Source organism: Oryctolagus cuniculus, chromosome 1 (genome assembly GCF_964237555.1).
Source record: "Oryctolagus cuniculus chromosome 1, mOryCun1.1, whole genome shotgun sequence".
NCBI lineage: Eukaryota > Metazoa > Chordata > Mammalia > Lagomorpha > Leporidae > Oryctolagus > Oryctolagus cuniculus.
In genome coordinates, this window is record NC_091432.1 from 109,921,560 (window position 1) to 109,936,792 (window position 15,233).

At 57.3% G+C, this 15,233-nt stretch overlaps 1 protein-coding gene across 1 annotated transcript in view; it reads left to right on the forward strand.

Annotated features, from left to right (window-relative positions):
* TMPRSS4 (transmembrane serine protease 4) overlaps nucleotides 1–15,233 on the forward strand; it is a 37,604-nt gene that overhangs the window by 16,215 nt on the left and 6,156 nt on the right. Inside the window, exons 2-8 of the mRNA XM_008249423.4 lie at nucleotides 3,800–3,833; nucleotides 6,799–6,912; nucleotides 9,386–9,538; nucleotides 10,247–10,376; nucleotides 12,822–12,929; nucleotides 13,706–13,746; nucleotides 14,787–14,946. Of these exons, the coding sequence (XP_008247645.1) occupies nucleotides 3,800–3,833; nucleotides 6,799–6,912; nucleotides 9,386–9,538; nucleotides 10,247–10,376; nucleotides 12,822–12,929; nucleotides 13,706–13,746; nucleotides 14,787–14,946 (740 nt within the window). The remainder of the gene's footprint in view (nucleotides 1–3,799; nucleotides 3,834–6,798; nucleotides 6,913–9,385; nucleotides 9,539–10,246; nucleotides 10,377–12,821; nucleotides 12,930–13,705; nucleotides 13,747–14,786; nucleotides 14,947–15,233) is intronic.

Genomic DNA, 15,233 nt, shown 5'->3' on the forward strand with positions numbered 1-15,233 from the left:
CCTCCCCAGAGTGGCCCTGACCACCCTGACCCCTCCCCTCCACTCTCCCCATTCTGAGTCTGCCCCCGGGAGCTGTCTCCTCTCACCCTGTTTACTCTCTGCATAGCACCCATGCCTCTCTGGTTTCACTTTCTGGTTTAGCTGCTTGTGGCCTGTCCCCTCCCTATACCCTCACCCTTCTCTGGAATGCAACCCTCAACTGTCGTGGGGTAGAGGTGTTCTAGCCTGCTGCAATGGTTTCTTATTTGTTTTCTAATCCATAGCTCCTAGAGCATTGTCTGGGACAATGTCACCATTGTGCGGTTCCTTAGTTTAGTAATGACTTAATGCCACACCACTTGACTACCAGATGGTTACAGCGATCCTTTTTACCTCTGACCTGACTGAGTTAGGTGAAAGGACTTGGTAAACGGCTGCCTCCTAACTGTGTGTAAGTCACCACTGGCATCGCCATTACCTGAATGTGCAGCGCAAAGTCCAGCGTGTCCTCATCCGCAGCCCGGAGGCGGTCCCCTCTGTCCAGCCCTGGTGATGACGGCTGGGGAGAACCTCACTCAGGGCAGAGCCCAGGGTCCAGTTCAGTTCATTTGAGTGCTTACCAGGTAGAAGCCCAGTGCTAAACTCTGAGGATACAAAGGCACTAAGAAGAAAGAAGGACTAGAAACGGGGCTGCCGACAGGAGACATGAGCAGAGCTGTGCAAAAACCTGAGCCAGGGGGCCAGCACTGTGGCATAGTAGGTAAAGCCACCGCCTGCAGTGCCAGCATCCCATATGGGTGCTGTTTTGAGTCCCAGCTGCTCCACTTCCAACCCAGCTCTTTGCTATGGCCTGGGAAAGCAGTAGAAGATGGCCCAAAGTGCTTGGGCCCCTGCACCTGCACAAAAGACCTGAAAGAAGCTCCTGGCTCCTGGCTCCGGATCAGCACAGCTCCGACTGTTGTAGCCATCTGGGGAGTGAACCAGCGGATGGAAGACCTCTCTTCCTCTATGCCAGACCCTGTGGACACACAGAAGATGCAAGGGCAGCGGGAAGGGAGCACTCTGGGGGGCACTGGCTCTTTCCACTTACTCCCTGGAGCCCTTAGGAGCAGGTGCGAGTTCCCTGTTGTCCAGAGGGTGCACCTGAAAGCTCAGAGAGGTTGAGGATCTCGCCCAAAGGCACACAGTTAGCAGGACACAGAGCCCGCATCCCAGTCCAGCAGGCTCCAGCACCTGGCCGTCTGCTCCACCAGAGCCTGCCGTGGGACCTACTGTGAGCGCCCCAGCAGACTGACTGGGGCCAGGGAAGAGAGGAAGGGGCACGTCCTCCTCCTACCGACTGCTGGGTCCACCGTGCTTAGTCATGCAGCAGGCAGCACCCAGGGCCCCCCCTTCCCCAACCTGGGGTACCTGCCCAGTGGTTAGCAGAGGCCCTCTCACTCTGGGTGAGACCGGAAAACTTCCCACTGAGCAAAGTAGAGGGTCGTGCAGCCCCTCCAGCCCCCGCCCAGGCCGTCCTGTCCTCAGCACAACCGGGTAGGCAAGTCCCTGGCTGCAGCCCTGCACGGTGAGCTGAGTGCAGGCACGCCAGAGCCTGGGCTGGCCCAGGAAAGGGACGGGGGAGCAGAGTTTCCTGGGAGGCACAGAGAGTGAGGGAAGGGTTCAGAAGCTGTGGACGTGGGTAGCTTCCTCCTTTAACCTTTGCCTGGCTGTGTGAGCCTGCGTGTGTGCAGCTCCTGCAGGTAATCTGTGTGCCTGTGTGTGCCAGGCAGGGGTGCAAGAAGTCCAAGAAGTGCCGTTGTGTGCATTTGCGCTCATGTGTCATGGCGGCCCAGCACCGCTCTCCCAGATACATCGTCTTGTTCGGGTAGCTTCTTGGTGGTGCTTTTGCTTGTCTGTTTTATTGGTATAACGTGCATTGAGTAAAGCAGTTTTATCTGAAGCAGACTGCTCAGTGAGTCCCTGCACATACAAACACCCACCGTTCATGTAAAGTGGTCGCTGTCCAGTATCCCAGAGGGCTCCATGCCATATTGGTCCCACCTCCCCGAGCAGTATCCACTGTTCCAACTTAACCTTAACTTTGCCTCTTAAAGTTCACAAACAGAATCATACAGAGCGTACTTTTCTGTGTCTAGTTTCTTTCCTTCATCGTATCTATAGATTCTTCCACGCTATTACATTTGGCATTGGTTTGTTCTTGTCTATAGATGAATTCTATTCAATTGTAAAGTACACCGCGTTTGTTTCTGTACTGCACCAATGACTGGCAGCTTTTCCAATGCTTAGCTATTTGAATAAGAGTATCATGCGGATCCGTGTACAGATCTCATATTCGACACGTGCACTCGTTCCTCGTGGTTACATCTTGGTGCAGGATTCCTGGGTCATAGGATCACAGAGTAGTCACATGTTTGCCGTTAGCAGAGTCAGTTGACCCACTTTCCAAGGTCTGTGCTGATTTCCATTCCAGCACCGAGGTCTGCGCATTCCCCTGGCTTCACATCTCCATCAGCTCCTGCTGTTGTTGGCGTTTCTAATCGTGGGCGTTCTGGCGTCTGTGCAGAGCTTTTCACTGTGGCTGACGAGTAATGAAATTGAGCCTCTTCTGGTCATCAGTAGCCACTTTGCATCTGCCTTTGTGAAGTGTCCAGATAGTCACAGAAGTACAATATCTGTAAAAAGAGACAAACAACCCTGGCGCCGCCCATGTTTCTCTCAGACGCATTCGCAACTTTCATCAAATTTGTGTGGTGTTCGGCTCATTGTTTTGTTTTGTTTTATTTTGACAAGCAGAGTTAGACAGTGAGAGAGACAGAGAGAAGGGTCTTCCTTCCACTGGTTCACCCCCTAAATAGCCGCTATGACCGGCGCTGCGCCGATCCGAAGCCAGGAGCCAAGTGCTTCCTCCTGGTCTCCCACGTGGGTGCAGGGCCCAAGCACTTGGGCCATCCTCCGCTGCACTCCCAGGCCACAGCAGAGAGCTGGACTGGAAGAGGAGCAACCGGGACAGAACCGGTGCCCCGACCGGGACTAGAACCCGGAGTACCAGTGCCACAGGCGGAGGATTAGCCTAGTGAGCCGCGGTGCCGGCCTGGGCTCATTTTCTTAAGACACTTGAACTTTCTCCGGAAGGCATCAAATAGGCATTACGATGACTTGGAGTTCCGTCAGCTGTAAGGATGGCCACATCTAAGTGTTCACGTGCAGGCTGTCAGACAGACTGAATTGACTTTTACGAGAATCATTTCAAAAGTTAACTTCCTTACAGGGTTAACATGGGGGACTTACTCTGACTCTGGTTCATAGTGTTTTTCATTATGTGATGTGAATTTTGGCTCGTTTTAAAAATTGTCCCCTTTAGTTCCATTCTGGCCTGGTCATCCCTGCAACATTGTTTAAAAATCCCAAGCACTTTTTCCTTTATGATATGTGAGCCCCTGTGACCTATTCTCTAAATCACAATCCTTGTAAATAGTAATAAATGTCAGCTCTGTGTGTCCAAAAAAAAAAAAATAGACAATTTGACAAAAAAACAGACAACCGAGCAGAATCATCTTGAGAATCCAGCAGCACACACAACCCAGCAACCAGCTGTCTCTACGATGGCTAACTATAGTCGCCACAATTTGTGAACTAGCTGGACCAAGTCACATGGGTACACGAGTGGATGTTTCATTTTGCACCAGTTATTTAGATTTCGGACACACTCCTGACTTAGATTCTGCAGGATAAAGGGAATGCAGACGAGAGCCAGGAACCGCTAGCTCCAGCCAGAGAAGTGTCCTCACTCATCTCACCGTCTCTCCTTCCGTTACAGGATCCCGCCAGTGACCAACCCCTGAACGGCATCGGTAAGCTCAGGTCTGGCCTCCCGTTGTCCACCTCAGCCTCTGAGCCGTGGCTACTCCACGGTCACTACACCGCTCTTGGGTGCTCTTCATCACCACCACCAAGTGCTTAATGCTGTGGGTGCCATCCATCGGTCTGTCCATCCATCACTCCACAAACAAATACTAAGTCACTGAAAAGCCTAGGGTTCGTTCTAGAAGTAGGAGGCCTGCTCTCTAGGGAAGTAGAACCAGCAAACCTAAAATTCCGAGAGCAATGATTCTCCCACTGAATCAGCTGTTCATTGTCTTCTTCGTTCCATAAAACCGCGAGTGCCTGCAACACGCCAGGCCCGGGGCTGGATGCTGGGCTAGGGCAGCGGGAGAGATAGCCAAGGCCTCTGCCACCAAGGAGTTCACAGTCTGGCCGCGCTCAAGGAGCCGTGGACAAAGGCATTGTCGCTGGGAGGAAAGAAAACAGCAGTGTTTTCCTGACTTGCAAGGGAAAAATAAGTTAATACGATGATCTCATATTTAAGGGCTTGTTCCCTCCCCTTTTCTAAACCATTGATCCCACTCCTGATAGCTCTCTGCATCAGCAGAACACATGAGCAAGGAACAAACTAATAGGAACAGATCCATGAGAAAATGACAGCACCTGCTTCCTCTCCCAGCTTATATAAACCCAAGTCCAGGGTCGCAAGTTAACATTGATCACAAACATCCTTTCTGGCAAGTGGCACGGCACCTGGGTGTAAACTCCGGATCCAATATGTCGATAGATCGTGACGTCTCGAAAGAACACCGGGCTTCCCAGTGCTCCACCACCTGAGAGCTCCCAAGCCTAAAACCAGCCAAACGTGCAGCCAAATGCCCAAATGCAACCAAAGATCCAGGCTACCCAAGTGGTCAGGGAGGGTGCATGGATCAGGCCCCGGCAATGAGGAAACAACCACGGAACACGGGAGGGGTGAGGGCCTCGGCGCGGCCGGGAAGAGCCCCGGCTCTCCAGACGCAGGGCTGAGAGTGAAGCCAGGACGAGCCTGCCCACGAGGGCTCAGGCGGGTCAGTGACGCCCAGTAGCTGGATCCACTTGGCCAAGAACGTGAGGCCAACTCCCAGAGGGAAGCACAAGCCAAGTGTGGGAGACATGGGAAGCCTTCGCAGCGGGAGATGCCAGGACAGGAGCAGTGTTTTGGGAAGCTCTGTCTAGCAGCAGTGGGCAGGACAGGCTGGAGGAAGGAGCGATGGTGGGCGGGCAGGCTGTTCATAGTTCAGTGGGTTCATGAACTTGAAATTGATAGGAAGCCCCTTCCCTTCCTGCTGAGGATCCCTGGGGCCATGGGCACTGGGCCCCAGACACAGAGGCTCATGGCTCCCCATGGCTCATTTGCTCTCAAAAACAAACCAACTCCAAAGCTGGGTGCTCACCAAGTAAGGCGCGCACACATGGAGGAACAAAGCCTCGTGGAGGCGGCGGCAGAGGAGAGAGGACGGCTCTGAAGGCGGCTGCTGGAACTCTGACGACAGGACCAGCTCGCGTCCCTGACAAGCAACACGGCCAGGTCCCGCAGTCCACAGCCAGCACCACGTGCAGGCGTGCCCGGTGCCTGGCCTCCAGCTCTGAGGAAGACACATTTCCCAAGCTTGCCTTTGCCAAGAGATGCATTCCTATCAGCATAGATGCTTAGGAGAACAGAGTCCAGGGCAATGCATTCGCTCGCTCTGTGGCTATTCTGTGGCTATTTGCTGAGTGTCTGCAAGGAGCCGCTCCAGCCATTGTAGGCACCAGGGACCCTGCAGGGAACGAAACAGGCGCAAGTCCTATCTTCACGGAGTCTTCATTTCTGGGGTGGTGGGGGAGACGGCAAATACAGAAAAGATGTAGACAGAGTGTGCTGCAGGCAGTCAGTGCTTTGGAGAAGAAAGCAGGCCAGGAAATGTTGGATTGCATTGACTGGTGTATCTCTAAGAGGACACTGAAGGGAGACTTGAGGGAGGCGAGGGACCAGAGAGCCAGCCTGTGGCTTTCCAGGGTCACTGCTTTTCCCGCCTCCCTGGAGAGGTCCCCACAGCACCTCTGGAAAAAACCTTGCCCTGCCACTTACTGAGAACTCCCCTGTCAAGGTTTCCCCGCGTCCCCTCGTCTTGGAGAGCCGTGTGAAATGGACACATCGTCATTCTGACCTCCACTTTAGGTTCCTCCTTGGTTCCCTAATCCCACTCCTGTGTCCCGAGAGTCGTCACTCATCATCCGATCATTTCTCTCCACCTTTGGCCCCAAAACTCCCGATGATTCCTCACTGTGCCCTGGATAAAACCCACAGCCCTCAGTGCGCTCTTCCAGTGTCTCCACCCATAGGCAGCCGCACACCTGCCCGTGTGCGGGGACCCACCTTCTGTTCACACTCGCACCTCCACAGGTGCCAGCGCTGGTCCAGCCCCACTGCACCTGCCGCTCCCCATCTCTCCCTGTGTTAAAGGTCTCCCCATCTGCCCTCGGTGGGTCTGTGTGTCAACACGCATCATCTTCCCCTGGGGCCCAGTTGGAGATGGATCAACTCATTTCCAAGAGTTTTTTAAGCCTCTGGTACTATGCTGGACACCCCTCCCCCCTGGAGCTCATAGTTGAATCAGACAGAAGTCAAGAAAGCCAAATGGAAGCACAATGAGCAGGTACCTGCCCAAGCGCATGCCTAAGAGGCTCAGACCTCTCCCAGGGCAGGTGCAGGTCCCACTGCACAGGGCCAGCCATCCCCTGATGGGCTAAGGCAGACAAACGGGAGATGGCCTGGGCTGCAGGCTCCTCTGGGGGCACATGTGAAAGCTAAGCTAGGCCCCGTCTGCAGGAATAACCCTCCAGCATCCCCCAGAACCACGGCCCCAGCACTCCTGCTGCAGGCAGCAGGGAGCGAAGCCACGGGCCCGGCCTGCACAGGCACCGAGCGCTGACCACTGCCCCTTCCCTCTGACTCTTGTCTTCTTGCAGATGCTGCTCCCCTGCGCAAGCCCCGCACCTCACTGGAGAACTTCAAAAGGGTGGGGGTCCCCATCATCGCGGCACTGCTGAGCCTGGCAACCATCATCATTCTGGCTGTCCTCAGTAAGTGGCGGCCCCCACCCATAGCCTCCTTCAGCTCCCACCCGCACAGGCGTGCGTGGGCGATCTACCCGATGCCTTGCAGGAAAATCTTGTCTCTACCCCTGCTTTGAACGAAGCCTTCTTCTAAGATCGAGAGGGGGAGACAATCCCAGCCCCGGCGCCCCCAGATGACTTCTATCCCAGTTGATCTGCAGGGAGAGCTGTTCGGTGGCACCCAGTACAAACCCACACAGGCAATGGCGGGGCCACGCCCCCTGCCTCCTCCTCCCACCACCTGCACACAGGGAGCTGAGTGGATCTGAGCACGCTGCTCCTGGAAAAGCTGGAACGTTTCTGCTCACAAGGAGCGCACCCGAGAAGCCACCCTCAGCTCTGTCTCCCTCGTGGCCAGTGCCTGGGATCCAGGGAGCTCTTGAGCAGGCCACGTGGCCTCGAGGGAGATTGAACTGAATAAGCAGCCATTGCCAGGGCGCCCCCCTCCCCCGCAGCTCCCACACTCTGGAACTGGGTCCGCTGCTCAGAGCAGTTGCTGACCACACCTTCCCAGGCACCGGGGACCCAACCAGGAATCAGGGCACCTGGCACAGGGAGCCTGGCTCTGCCGCTTGCTACAGCGGGACCACGAGCAAGTCCCTCCGTCCCTCCTAACCTCAGCCTGTGAGATGCCCTGCCTCCCTCAGAGCAGTCTCCTGAGCCCTGGAGGCCCAGGAAGGGCGACCATCAGGGACAGGGCTGGGACAGCCCCTCCACTGAGCAGGTGCGTTTCTGTCTCAACTGGCAGCAGGGTAAACACGGACCCACAGCCTAAACCCTGCCCGAGTCCCTGGGAGCCCTGGCTGCACGTGAGATGCAATTAACCCCACATCACTTCTTGGTCTGGGCTGGTCCACACCGAGGATGGTTTGCCAAGGGGTCGTGTTCAGAGTTTGCACTGCAGAGAGAGAAGGAGAGAGGGAGAGAGGGAGAGAGGGAGAGAGGGAGAGAGGGAGAGAGGGAGAGAGGGAGAGAGGGAGAGAGGGAGAGAGAGGGAGAGAGGGAGAGAGGGAGAGAGGGAGAGAGGGAGAGAGGGAGAGAGGGAGAGAGGGAGAGAGGGAGAGAGGGAGAGAGGGAGAGAGGGAGAGAGGGAGAGAGGGAGAGAGGGAGAGAGAGAGAGAGAGGCCACGGTTGTGCAGGGGAAGTCAGGCAGGCACAAAGGCAGAATTCAGCCCTGGACCCTCCCTGCTCTCCCAAATTCTGCAATCAAAGGTGGTCGCCCAGTCCGCCCTCCTGGGCTAGGTTCCTCCCGTCTTTTGGCTTCTGGGGTCTTGACTGGCAACCCCCTCTCTCGGCTTTCTCCCTGGAGGCTGTGGTGACCCTGCCTTCCCCTGGGCTCCTAACCATGACCCAGATTCCAATGGTGCAGGAAAAATCCACCCCCTCCAGCTCTCCCTTGTGTCCCATGGCCCAGGCACACAGGGGCCAGCAGGTCACAGCTGGAGTCCTGGCTGGGTCATACAAGCACTGTGTGGCCTTGGGAAGGAACGCTGCCTCTTTCCTCCCCTTTCCCTGGTGTGAGATGATTGTGACACCTGCCGCCTAAGACGCTTAGGGGCATGTCCGAGGAGCTGTATGGGAAGCTCCTAGCGCAGTGATAACTGAGACCCTGCTTAGACTTGGAGCAGCCTGCCTGGAGAGGGGGCACCAGGCCGAGGGAGAGTCGGCCAGGGAGGAGGGCTCCTTCCTGCCAGTGGGGTTTGGCTGTGCATCCTCACCAAGCAAAAGGAGTTAAATGTCCGCTAAACGCCCGAGGAGTTTCAAACCCTCAGTGCATTCCCATGGGGCGAAGAGCTTTGACTCTAAAGGCAGCAGTGCATGTTCAGGACGGCAGGCAGAAAACCACACAAGACAAAACCCAGCCTCCTCCGGGTGTTTCCACGCCGGGTGAGAAGACCCGACTCTAGAACTGTGCTTACTCATACGAGACGCTTGCGCGACACTCAGCTCTCTGCGTGTTCCCAGGAGGCAGCGTATCATCCCATTGTGCAGATGAGGAAACTGAGGGCTAGGAAGGGGAAGGGATTGATGTAAAGTTGCACAACTGGTGCAGAGCCAGGACTCGGAACCCGGGTATGGGACTCCAGGACCCTGTTCTGGCTCCTCCTCCCTTAGCTGAGGGCCCTGAGCCAGCACTTGGGGGTAAGAGGATCGTAGAGCCTGTTCCTAAATTTACCCCTGACACACACACACACGCACACACACACACACACACACACGCTCTCTTGACTCCTCAGCCATCTTGCAGGCCTGGGGCTGGGGTTCTTACCCCCACTTTGCCCACACAGCAGCTGCGGCCCAGCACCCAGCGTCCCTGCTGCTGGTAGGCAGGATGGAGCCTGGAACCCATGCCTGGCACTGCTCTCGGGGCAACAGAGCCTCCCCCTGCCAGAGGCGGCCGGCTTGACCCTCTGTGCCCCTCCCTGCTCTTGCCTTGCAGTCAAGGTGATTCTGGATAAATACTACTTCCTCTGCGGGCACCCCCTGCGCTTCATCCCCTTGGGACAGGTGTGTGACGGCCAGGCAAACTGTGCCATGGGAGAGGACGAGGAGCAGTGTGTCAAGGTCTTCCCTGAGCGACCCTCTGTGGCAGGTGAGTCCAGGGGCTGAGGGACGCCGGGAGCGGGCAGGAAGCCGTCCAGGGCACCCAGGCCCATGGCATAGCCTTTGACCACTGACCTGTGGGTTTCTACCCCGTCACTAGGATTCTTTTTATTATGATTTATGCATTTGTTTATTTGAAAGGCAGAGTTACAGAAAGAAAGGGAGAGAGAGAGAGGTCTTCCATCCAGTGGTTCACTCCCCAAGTGGCCACAATAACCAGGGCTAGGCCAAGCCGAAGCCAGGAACCAAGAGCTTCATCCAGGTCTCCCACATGGACGCAGGGGCCCAAGCACTTGGGCCATCCTCCACTGCTTTCAAAGGCGCATCAGCAGGGAGCTGGACTGGAAGTGGAACAGCCAGGACAGCGCCCATATGGGATGCCAGCACTGCAGGCTGGGGCTTTAACCTGCTGCGCCACAGTGCCAGCCCCCAAAATAAATTTTAACAAACAAAACTAATGCCTATAAGAGAAAAAAGAGCAGTATTCATCATCGTGCCAGGGCAACGGGTCAAAATGGAACCTGACCCCAGGACATTTGCTCATCATAGCTAACATCAAACCAAGGCTCAGATGAAGCCACATACAGGAACTGCCACTGATGTTGAAGGTGTTGAGTTGGGTGCGCTTGGACCAAGGTCCCGATGAGCTGCACGGGAGCTGGATGACCCCTCGCTGACCCTCATTCCTCCCTCCCAGTCCGCCTCTCCAAGGACCGATCCAGCCTGCAGGTGCTGAACCTGGCCACGGGGAACTGGGCCTCTGTCTGCTTCGACAGCTTCTCACCAGCCCTGGCAAAGGCAGCCTGCGGGAAGATGGGCTACAGCAGGTACCCCCCTCAAGCCCCTGGAGCTGGCGCCTCGCCCTGAGAGCCCCTCGTCTTCCTGCCTCTTTCCTCCCCTCCACCTGCTTTCTCTCCCTCCTCCTTTCCTAAAGACACAGGTGTCACCTAGGACAGTTTGGAGTCCCAGCTCGTTTGCTCACCGGCAATGTGAAGTCACGTGAGCGCCAATTGCCTCAAGATGTATCAAGTGAGGTGATGCCGACCGCACAGGAGGATAGAGGGGCCGAGGGAGACTGCACGCGGCCCCGACACATAGACGCACACACACTAACACACACACACACATGCTCATGCACTCATGCTCACACACACACACACACATGCTAACACACACGCTCACACACACATGTGCTCACACAATGCTCACATGGTCAGTTCACACACACGCTCACACACATGCTCATACACACATATGTGCTCACACACATGCTCACATGATCGGTCACACGCGTTCACATACATGCTCACATGCTTGTTCTCACACATGTGCTCACATGCATGCTCACACACACACATAGCTCCTTTGCAATCCTATCTCCCTCTATTCCTCAGGCCTTTGTCCTGACTTTGCAGAAGGCCGTTCGTGCCCACTAACACAGAAGGCCAGCTTAACCTCCTGGGAATCCCATTGGCTAAAACGCAGTGGACGTGAGCCTGGTTTCACCAGGACCCTCCACAGCAACCCCCGTGCTCACAGCAGTTCCACGTGGGGAGTAGACGCGCAGGGGTGCAATTATGGAAAGGGTAATTAGCATTTTACAGAGATGATTACATCCAGTTGCCCTCAGCACAGAACCGAGAAGTTAGTGCTTACTACATTTGTTCCCTAATGGGCTCCGAGCGGACAAGGAAGCTGCGTGGGTAGCAGCTGGAGGGAGAAGCCTGGAGCGGTGCCCAAGACCCTGAATTCCTTCGCGCTGTGCCCGCTCCCAGCTGGGGTAATTCCGTCTTCTCTCGGGCCGGTGAGCTAGGTGGTCACAGTCACGCCCAGGGCCCGCCTGCAGAGGGTGGGACAGAGCTTGTGAGTTCCAGGGCGCCGTGGCAGGCCCCAGACTCCTTCAGGATTCAGGAATCTGGGTCCAGCCACTAGGCAGAAACAATAAGCACTAGGGGCAGACATCACCAATCCATCGCAGACCTCTCCTAACTGGGGGGGTCCCTAGGCAGCCTCAGCCTGCTGTGCTGGGTGCAGCTGATGCAGCCTCATGGCCCCTTTTTCAACCAATGCTCCTGGCAGCCATCATAAATCACCCACCCCGGCCCCACCCCCGGCCCTCCCCACTGAGTGTTCAGGCTCCCTGGCTCTCTACCCTCCCTGAGGCAGAAAGGCCACCCTGCCCCTTCCTCCTGGAGGAGAGAGTGGGCAGGCTCCCGGATGTCTGTCCCCCCGGGGCCCACTAAAGCACCAGGCCACTGCCCCCGGCTTTCTGCACACCTAACTTCCTCCGAGTTCTTCATCAGCTCGCTTTGCTGGGAGCGGCCACTTCCTCCTTCTGAGGCCCGGCTTTCTTCACCTTCCTCCCCGCGGGCTGGAGGCCACAGGTTGGCTCAAGGTGGGCTCTTACGGAGGGGAGCCGAGGCTAGGAGGAGCAGCGTGACCTCCTGAGCTCACAGGTCAGACCAGTGTGAAAGCCATGATAAAAGTCTCCTAAATCAGAGCCTGGTCCTCCCAGGCCCAGCACCTGGACCCACTGCCCAGGCAGTGCCGCTCAGGGGCACGGACTGACCCCAGCCCTCCACAAAGAGCTTGGACTAGTTGCCAGGGCGGTGGGGGGGGGGGGTAGAATATTTGGAAGAGGGAGATGCCTTAAAGGTTCAGAGAGATGGGATTAATCAGGAAGCCTTCCTAGAGGAGGAAGATTTAAACCAAAGATCTGAAAGAAGGCAACCTTGGATCAGTGAGAGGACGAGGGAGGGTGGTCCAGGTGAGGGATTCCCATGAAGACTGATCCAGGCTGGTCCCGTCTCCGAGGGAGCCACGCTTGTGCCCTCACTGTCAAAGCCAGACCCTACTCCTCGTTTGGAGCACAGAACATCCACCTCCACTTCCCTCCTGGATAAGGGAGCCCACCTGGGTCCCTGCATTTCCTTGTTCCCCCTTGTGCGAACCAGAAGGGATCACTGGGACACTGGAAATAGAGTCAGAGCCGGAAGTTAGGAAAGAAGATCGCTAACATTTTTCCAGGGCTCTGGGGTCTGGGCCTGGAGTCCTGGCCCAGGAAAGCAGGGCCATGCCCGCGCTGCACCTGCACTGAGTGCTGGGAGCCAAGGGGAAGTCCCTCGATGTACAGCACAGCAGGCCCCAACTGCACTGGCCAAGGTCACCTGCCCTGCCCTGCCGCTCCCTCGGCCAGCCTCTGTCACCCTCTCCCGGGAGAGCCCCTCCCATCTCACTCCTGCCCGCCCACAGCTCCCCTTCTCACCTGACAGGACCAGCAACCCCACGTTCAGAGCTGTGAAGATTGGCCCAGACCAACAGCTGGATGTCGTTGAAATCACACAAAACAACCAGGAGCTGCAGGTGCAGAACTCAAGCAGGTGAGTGAGAGGTCACAAGGTGACCTGGAGCAGCCTGGCAGCAGGGAAGTGCACAGGAGGAGCGCCCAGGCGGGCTGACCAGTACGCACCACGGCCGCCAAGGCCCACCTCTGCAAGGTGCCCTGGGGAGGGATGGATGAAGTGACCGTTCGTTCATCCGAACATAAACCAGCGTGTTTGGGCCACTGCCTTAGGTTCCCTAACACACCCTCAAAAGGCAAGGTTCCAAGGTCACTTCATCCTGCCCCACTACTGCCCCAGGCCAGAGCGAGACCTCCCCAACACGCCAAGGCAGAGTCCCCATGGCCCATTCACACGCCCCGCCCCCGTGCAACAGGACGCAGCCTCGAGATAGGATCTGCCACGCGGTAGCGAGCTGGCTCAGATGCGGCCCAGGGCTGCTCGCTCAGCGCAGCGCAAATCCTGAAGAGGATGGGATGGACGGCACGATGATCGCGCACCTGGAATCCCATCCAAATCCTGCTCTCCCTCTCGGAAAGCCGGCACACTGTCCCAGGCTCTGCTCTCCTCTCGCTCAGGCTGCCACGTTCCCAGGGGGCTTCAAAGCAGGCAGGGCCCAGCGCATAGTAGGTGCTCAGCAAGGAGTGGGGTGTTGAATCCAGTCCAACTCAACTGAGCGTTGGTGCAATTTCTACCCAGTCCCCATTGGCGTCAGGATCCGGGTTTCCCAGGTGCAGGGACTCAACACTGCCGGAGGCCCCCCTCCCAGCCCAGGCAGGAGCAGAACCCCAGGGAGCGCCCTGTCTCTCTTGCAGGCCCTGTCTCTCAGGCTCCCTGGTCTCCCTGACCTGCCTTGGTGAGTATGCCCTGTGTCTGAAGGTTTGGGGCTGCAGCCAGCAACAAGCAGTCGAGGGAGCATCCTCCTCTTCCTGAACCTCTCGGACCCCATGCTTCGCTCTGTCTTGCTCCGACCTTACGTCTGCAGTTATGGGTTTGTAGGTCCCTGCTCCTTCAGGGGGCCGATGGCATCAGGGTGCTTCCTCCAATGGTGCGCAGCCCCAGGCCCTGAGCAGAGGAAGCTGGGAGGGCAAGAGGGGCCTCCACCCACTCGGCCAGCCCTGCTCAGAGCACACGGCCTCCTTGGTCGCCATCAGCTCAGGTGCCGAGAGCAGCTCATCCGTGTGGGTTCAGCAGCTTCTCACCCGGCAGTTGCCCACATATGAAGTAGGTGCACCATTAAGGAGCCTGACTCTACCTTGCCAACAGAGGGCGCCCAAGGGCCTTTGAGGGAGGGCCAGGCACTGCAGAGCAGCTGGCTTGACGGGGTGGTATCCGAGAAGCCCCTGCCCAGAGCAGTGCCTGGCATGGAGGAAAGGGTAGCAGCCCTACCCCCGCCCCCAGGAACGACCCCCATGGCAGGGGTGAGGACCGGGGAGGTAGGGTGGGGCTGGAGGTTGGGGAAGACAGGATGTCAGGTTGACAGCCTCCCTTAGCAGGGGGAAGGAACTTGGGGAAAGGTGGGTTTGGGATGGGAAAACCCAGTTTCTAGAACTTTCCTCCCACTTCCGGGCCCCAAGGCAGCTCGTGGGCGTGTGTTTACTGCTACTCCGTGGGAGCGGCTGGGGACACTCCGCCTGGGCAGGGCTTTCATAGTTCTGCTGTTTGGCTGGAAGGTCATGAATTCCCGGCACACTGGGTGCGTCCGTGTTCACAGCCTAAGCTCCTTAACAATCCAAAGCCCCAAAGAGGAGAGAGGGAGGCTTGGGGAAGACCTGCGGTCTCCCCAGAAATGATTCAGAATCGGCCTGGTGCTCCCCGGCCAGGGGCCCTGGTGGGAAGCGGCCCCACCCCTCCAGGGCCTCACCTCCTGCTTTCCCCTCCTCCCTGCCACCCCAGCCTGTGGGCAGAGCCCCAAGGCCCCTCGCGTGGTGGGCGGGCAGCAGGCCTCTGTGGATTCCTGGCCTTGGCAGGTCAGCATCCAGTACAAGAAGCAGCACGTCTGCGGAGGGAGCATCCTGGACCCCCACTGGATCCTCACGGCAGCCCATTGCTTCAGGTAAGACCTGGCTACAAGTTCACCCAAGGTCAAGGTCACAGAAGTGGTGACCCAGAGCCTGGAGCCCGGTCTCCTGGATTGGTTTCCAATCTGCTCCCCGACCCCTGCCAACTGCATGCTCTCTCGGAGACCACGGCCAGGGGGTGGCCACTCCAGTGAGACCCTGGCCTTGGCACCCTTTGTTAGGAAGCAGGGCCCTGGTCACCCAGCTTGACCACTGTGCAGTGGGAAGCCATCAGACGCTCACCCCCGTGTCATTCACTCCCTCCTGCCAGTCTTCCAGGAAG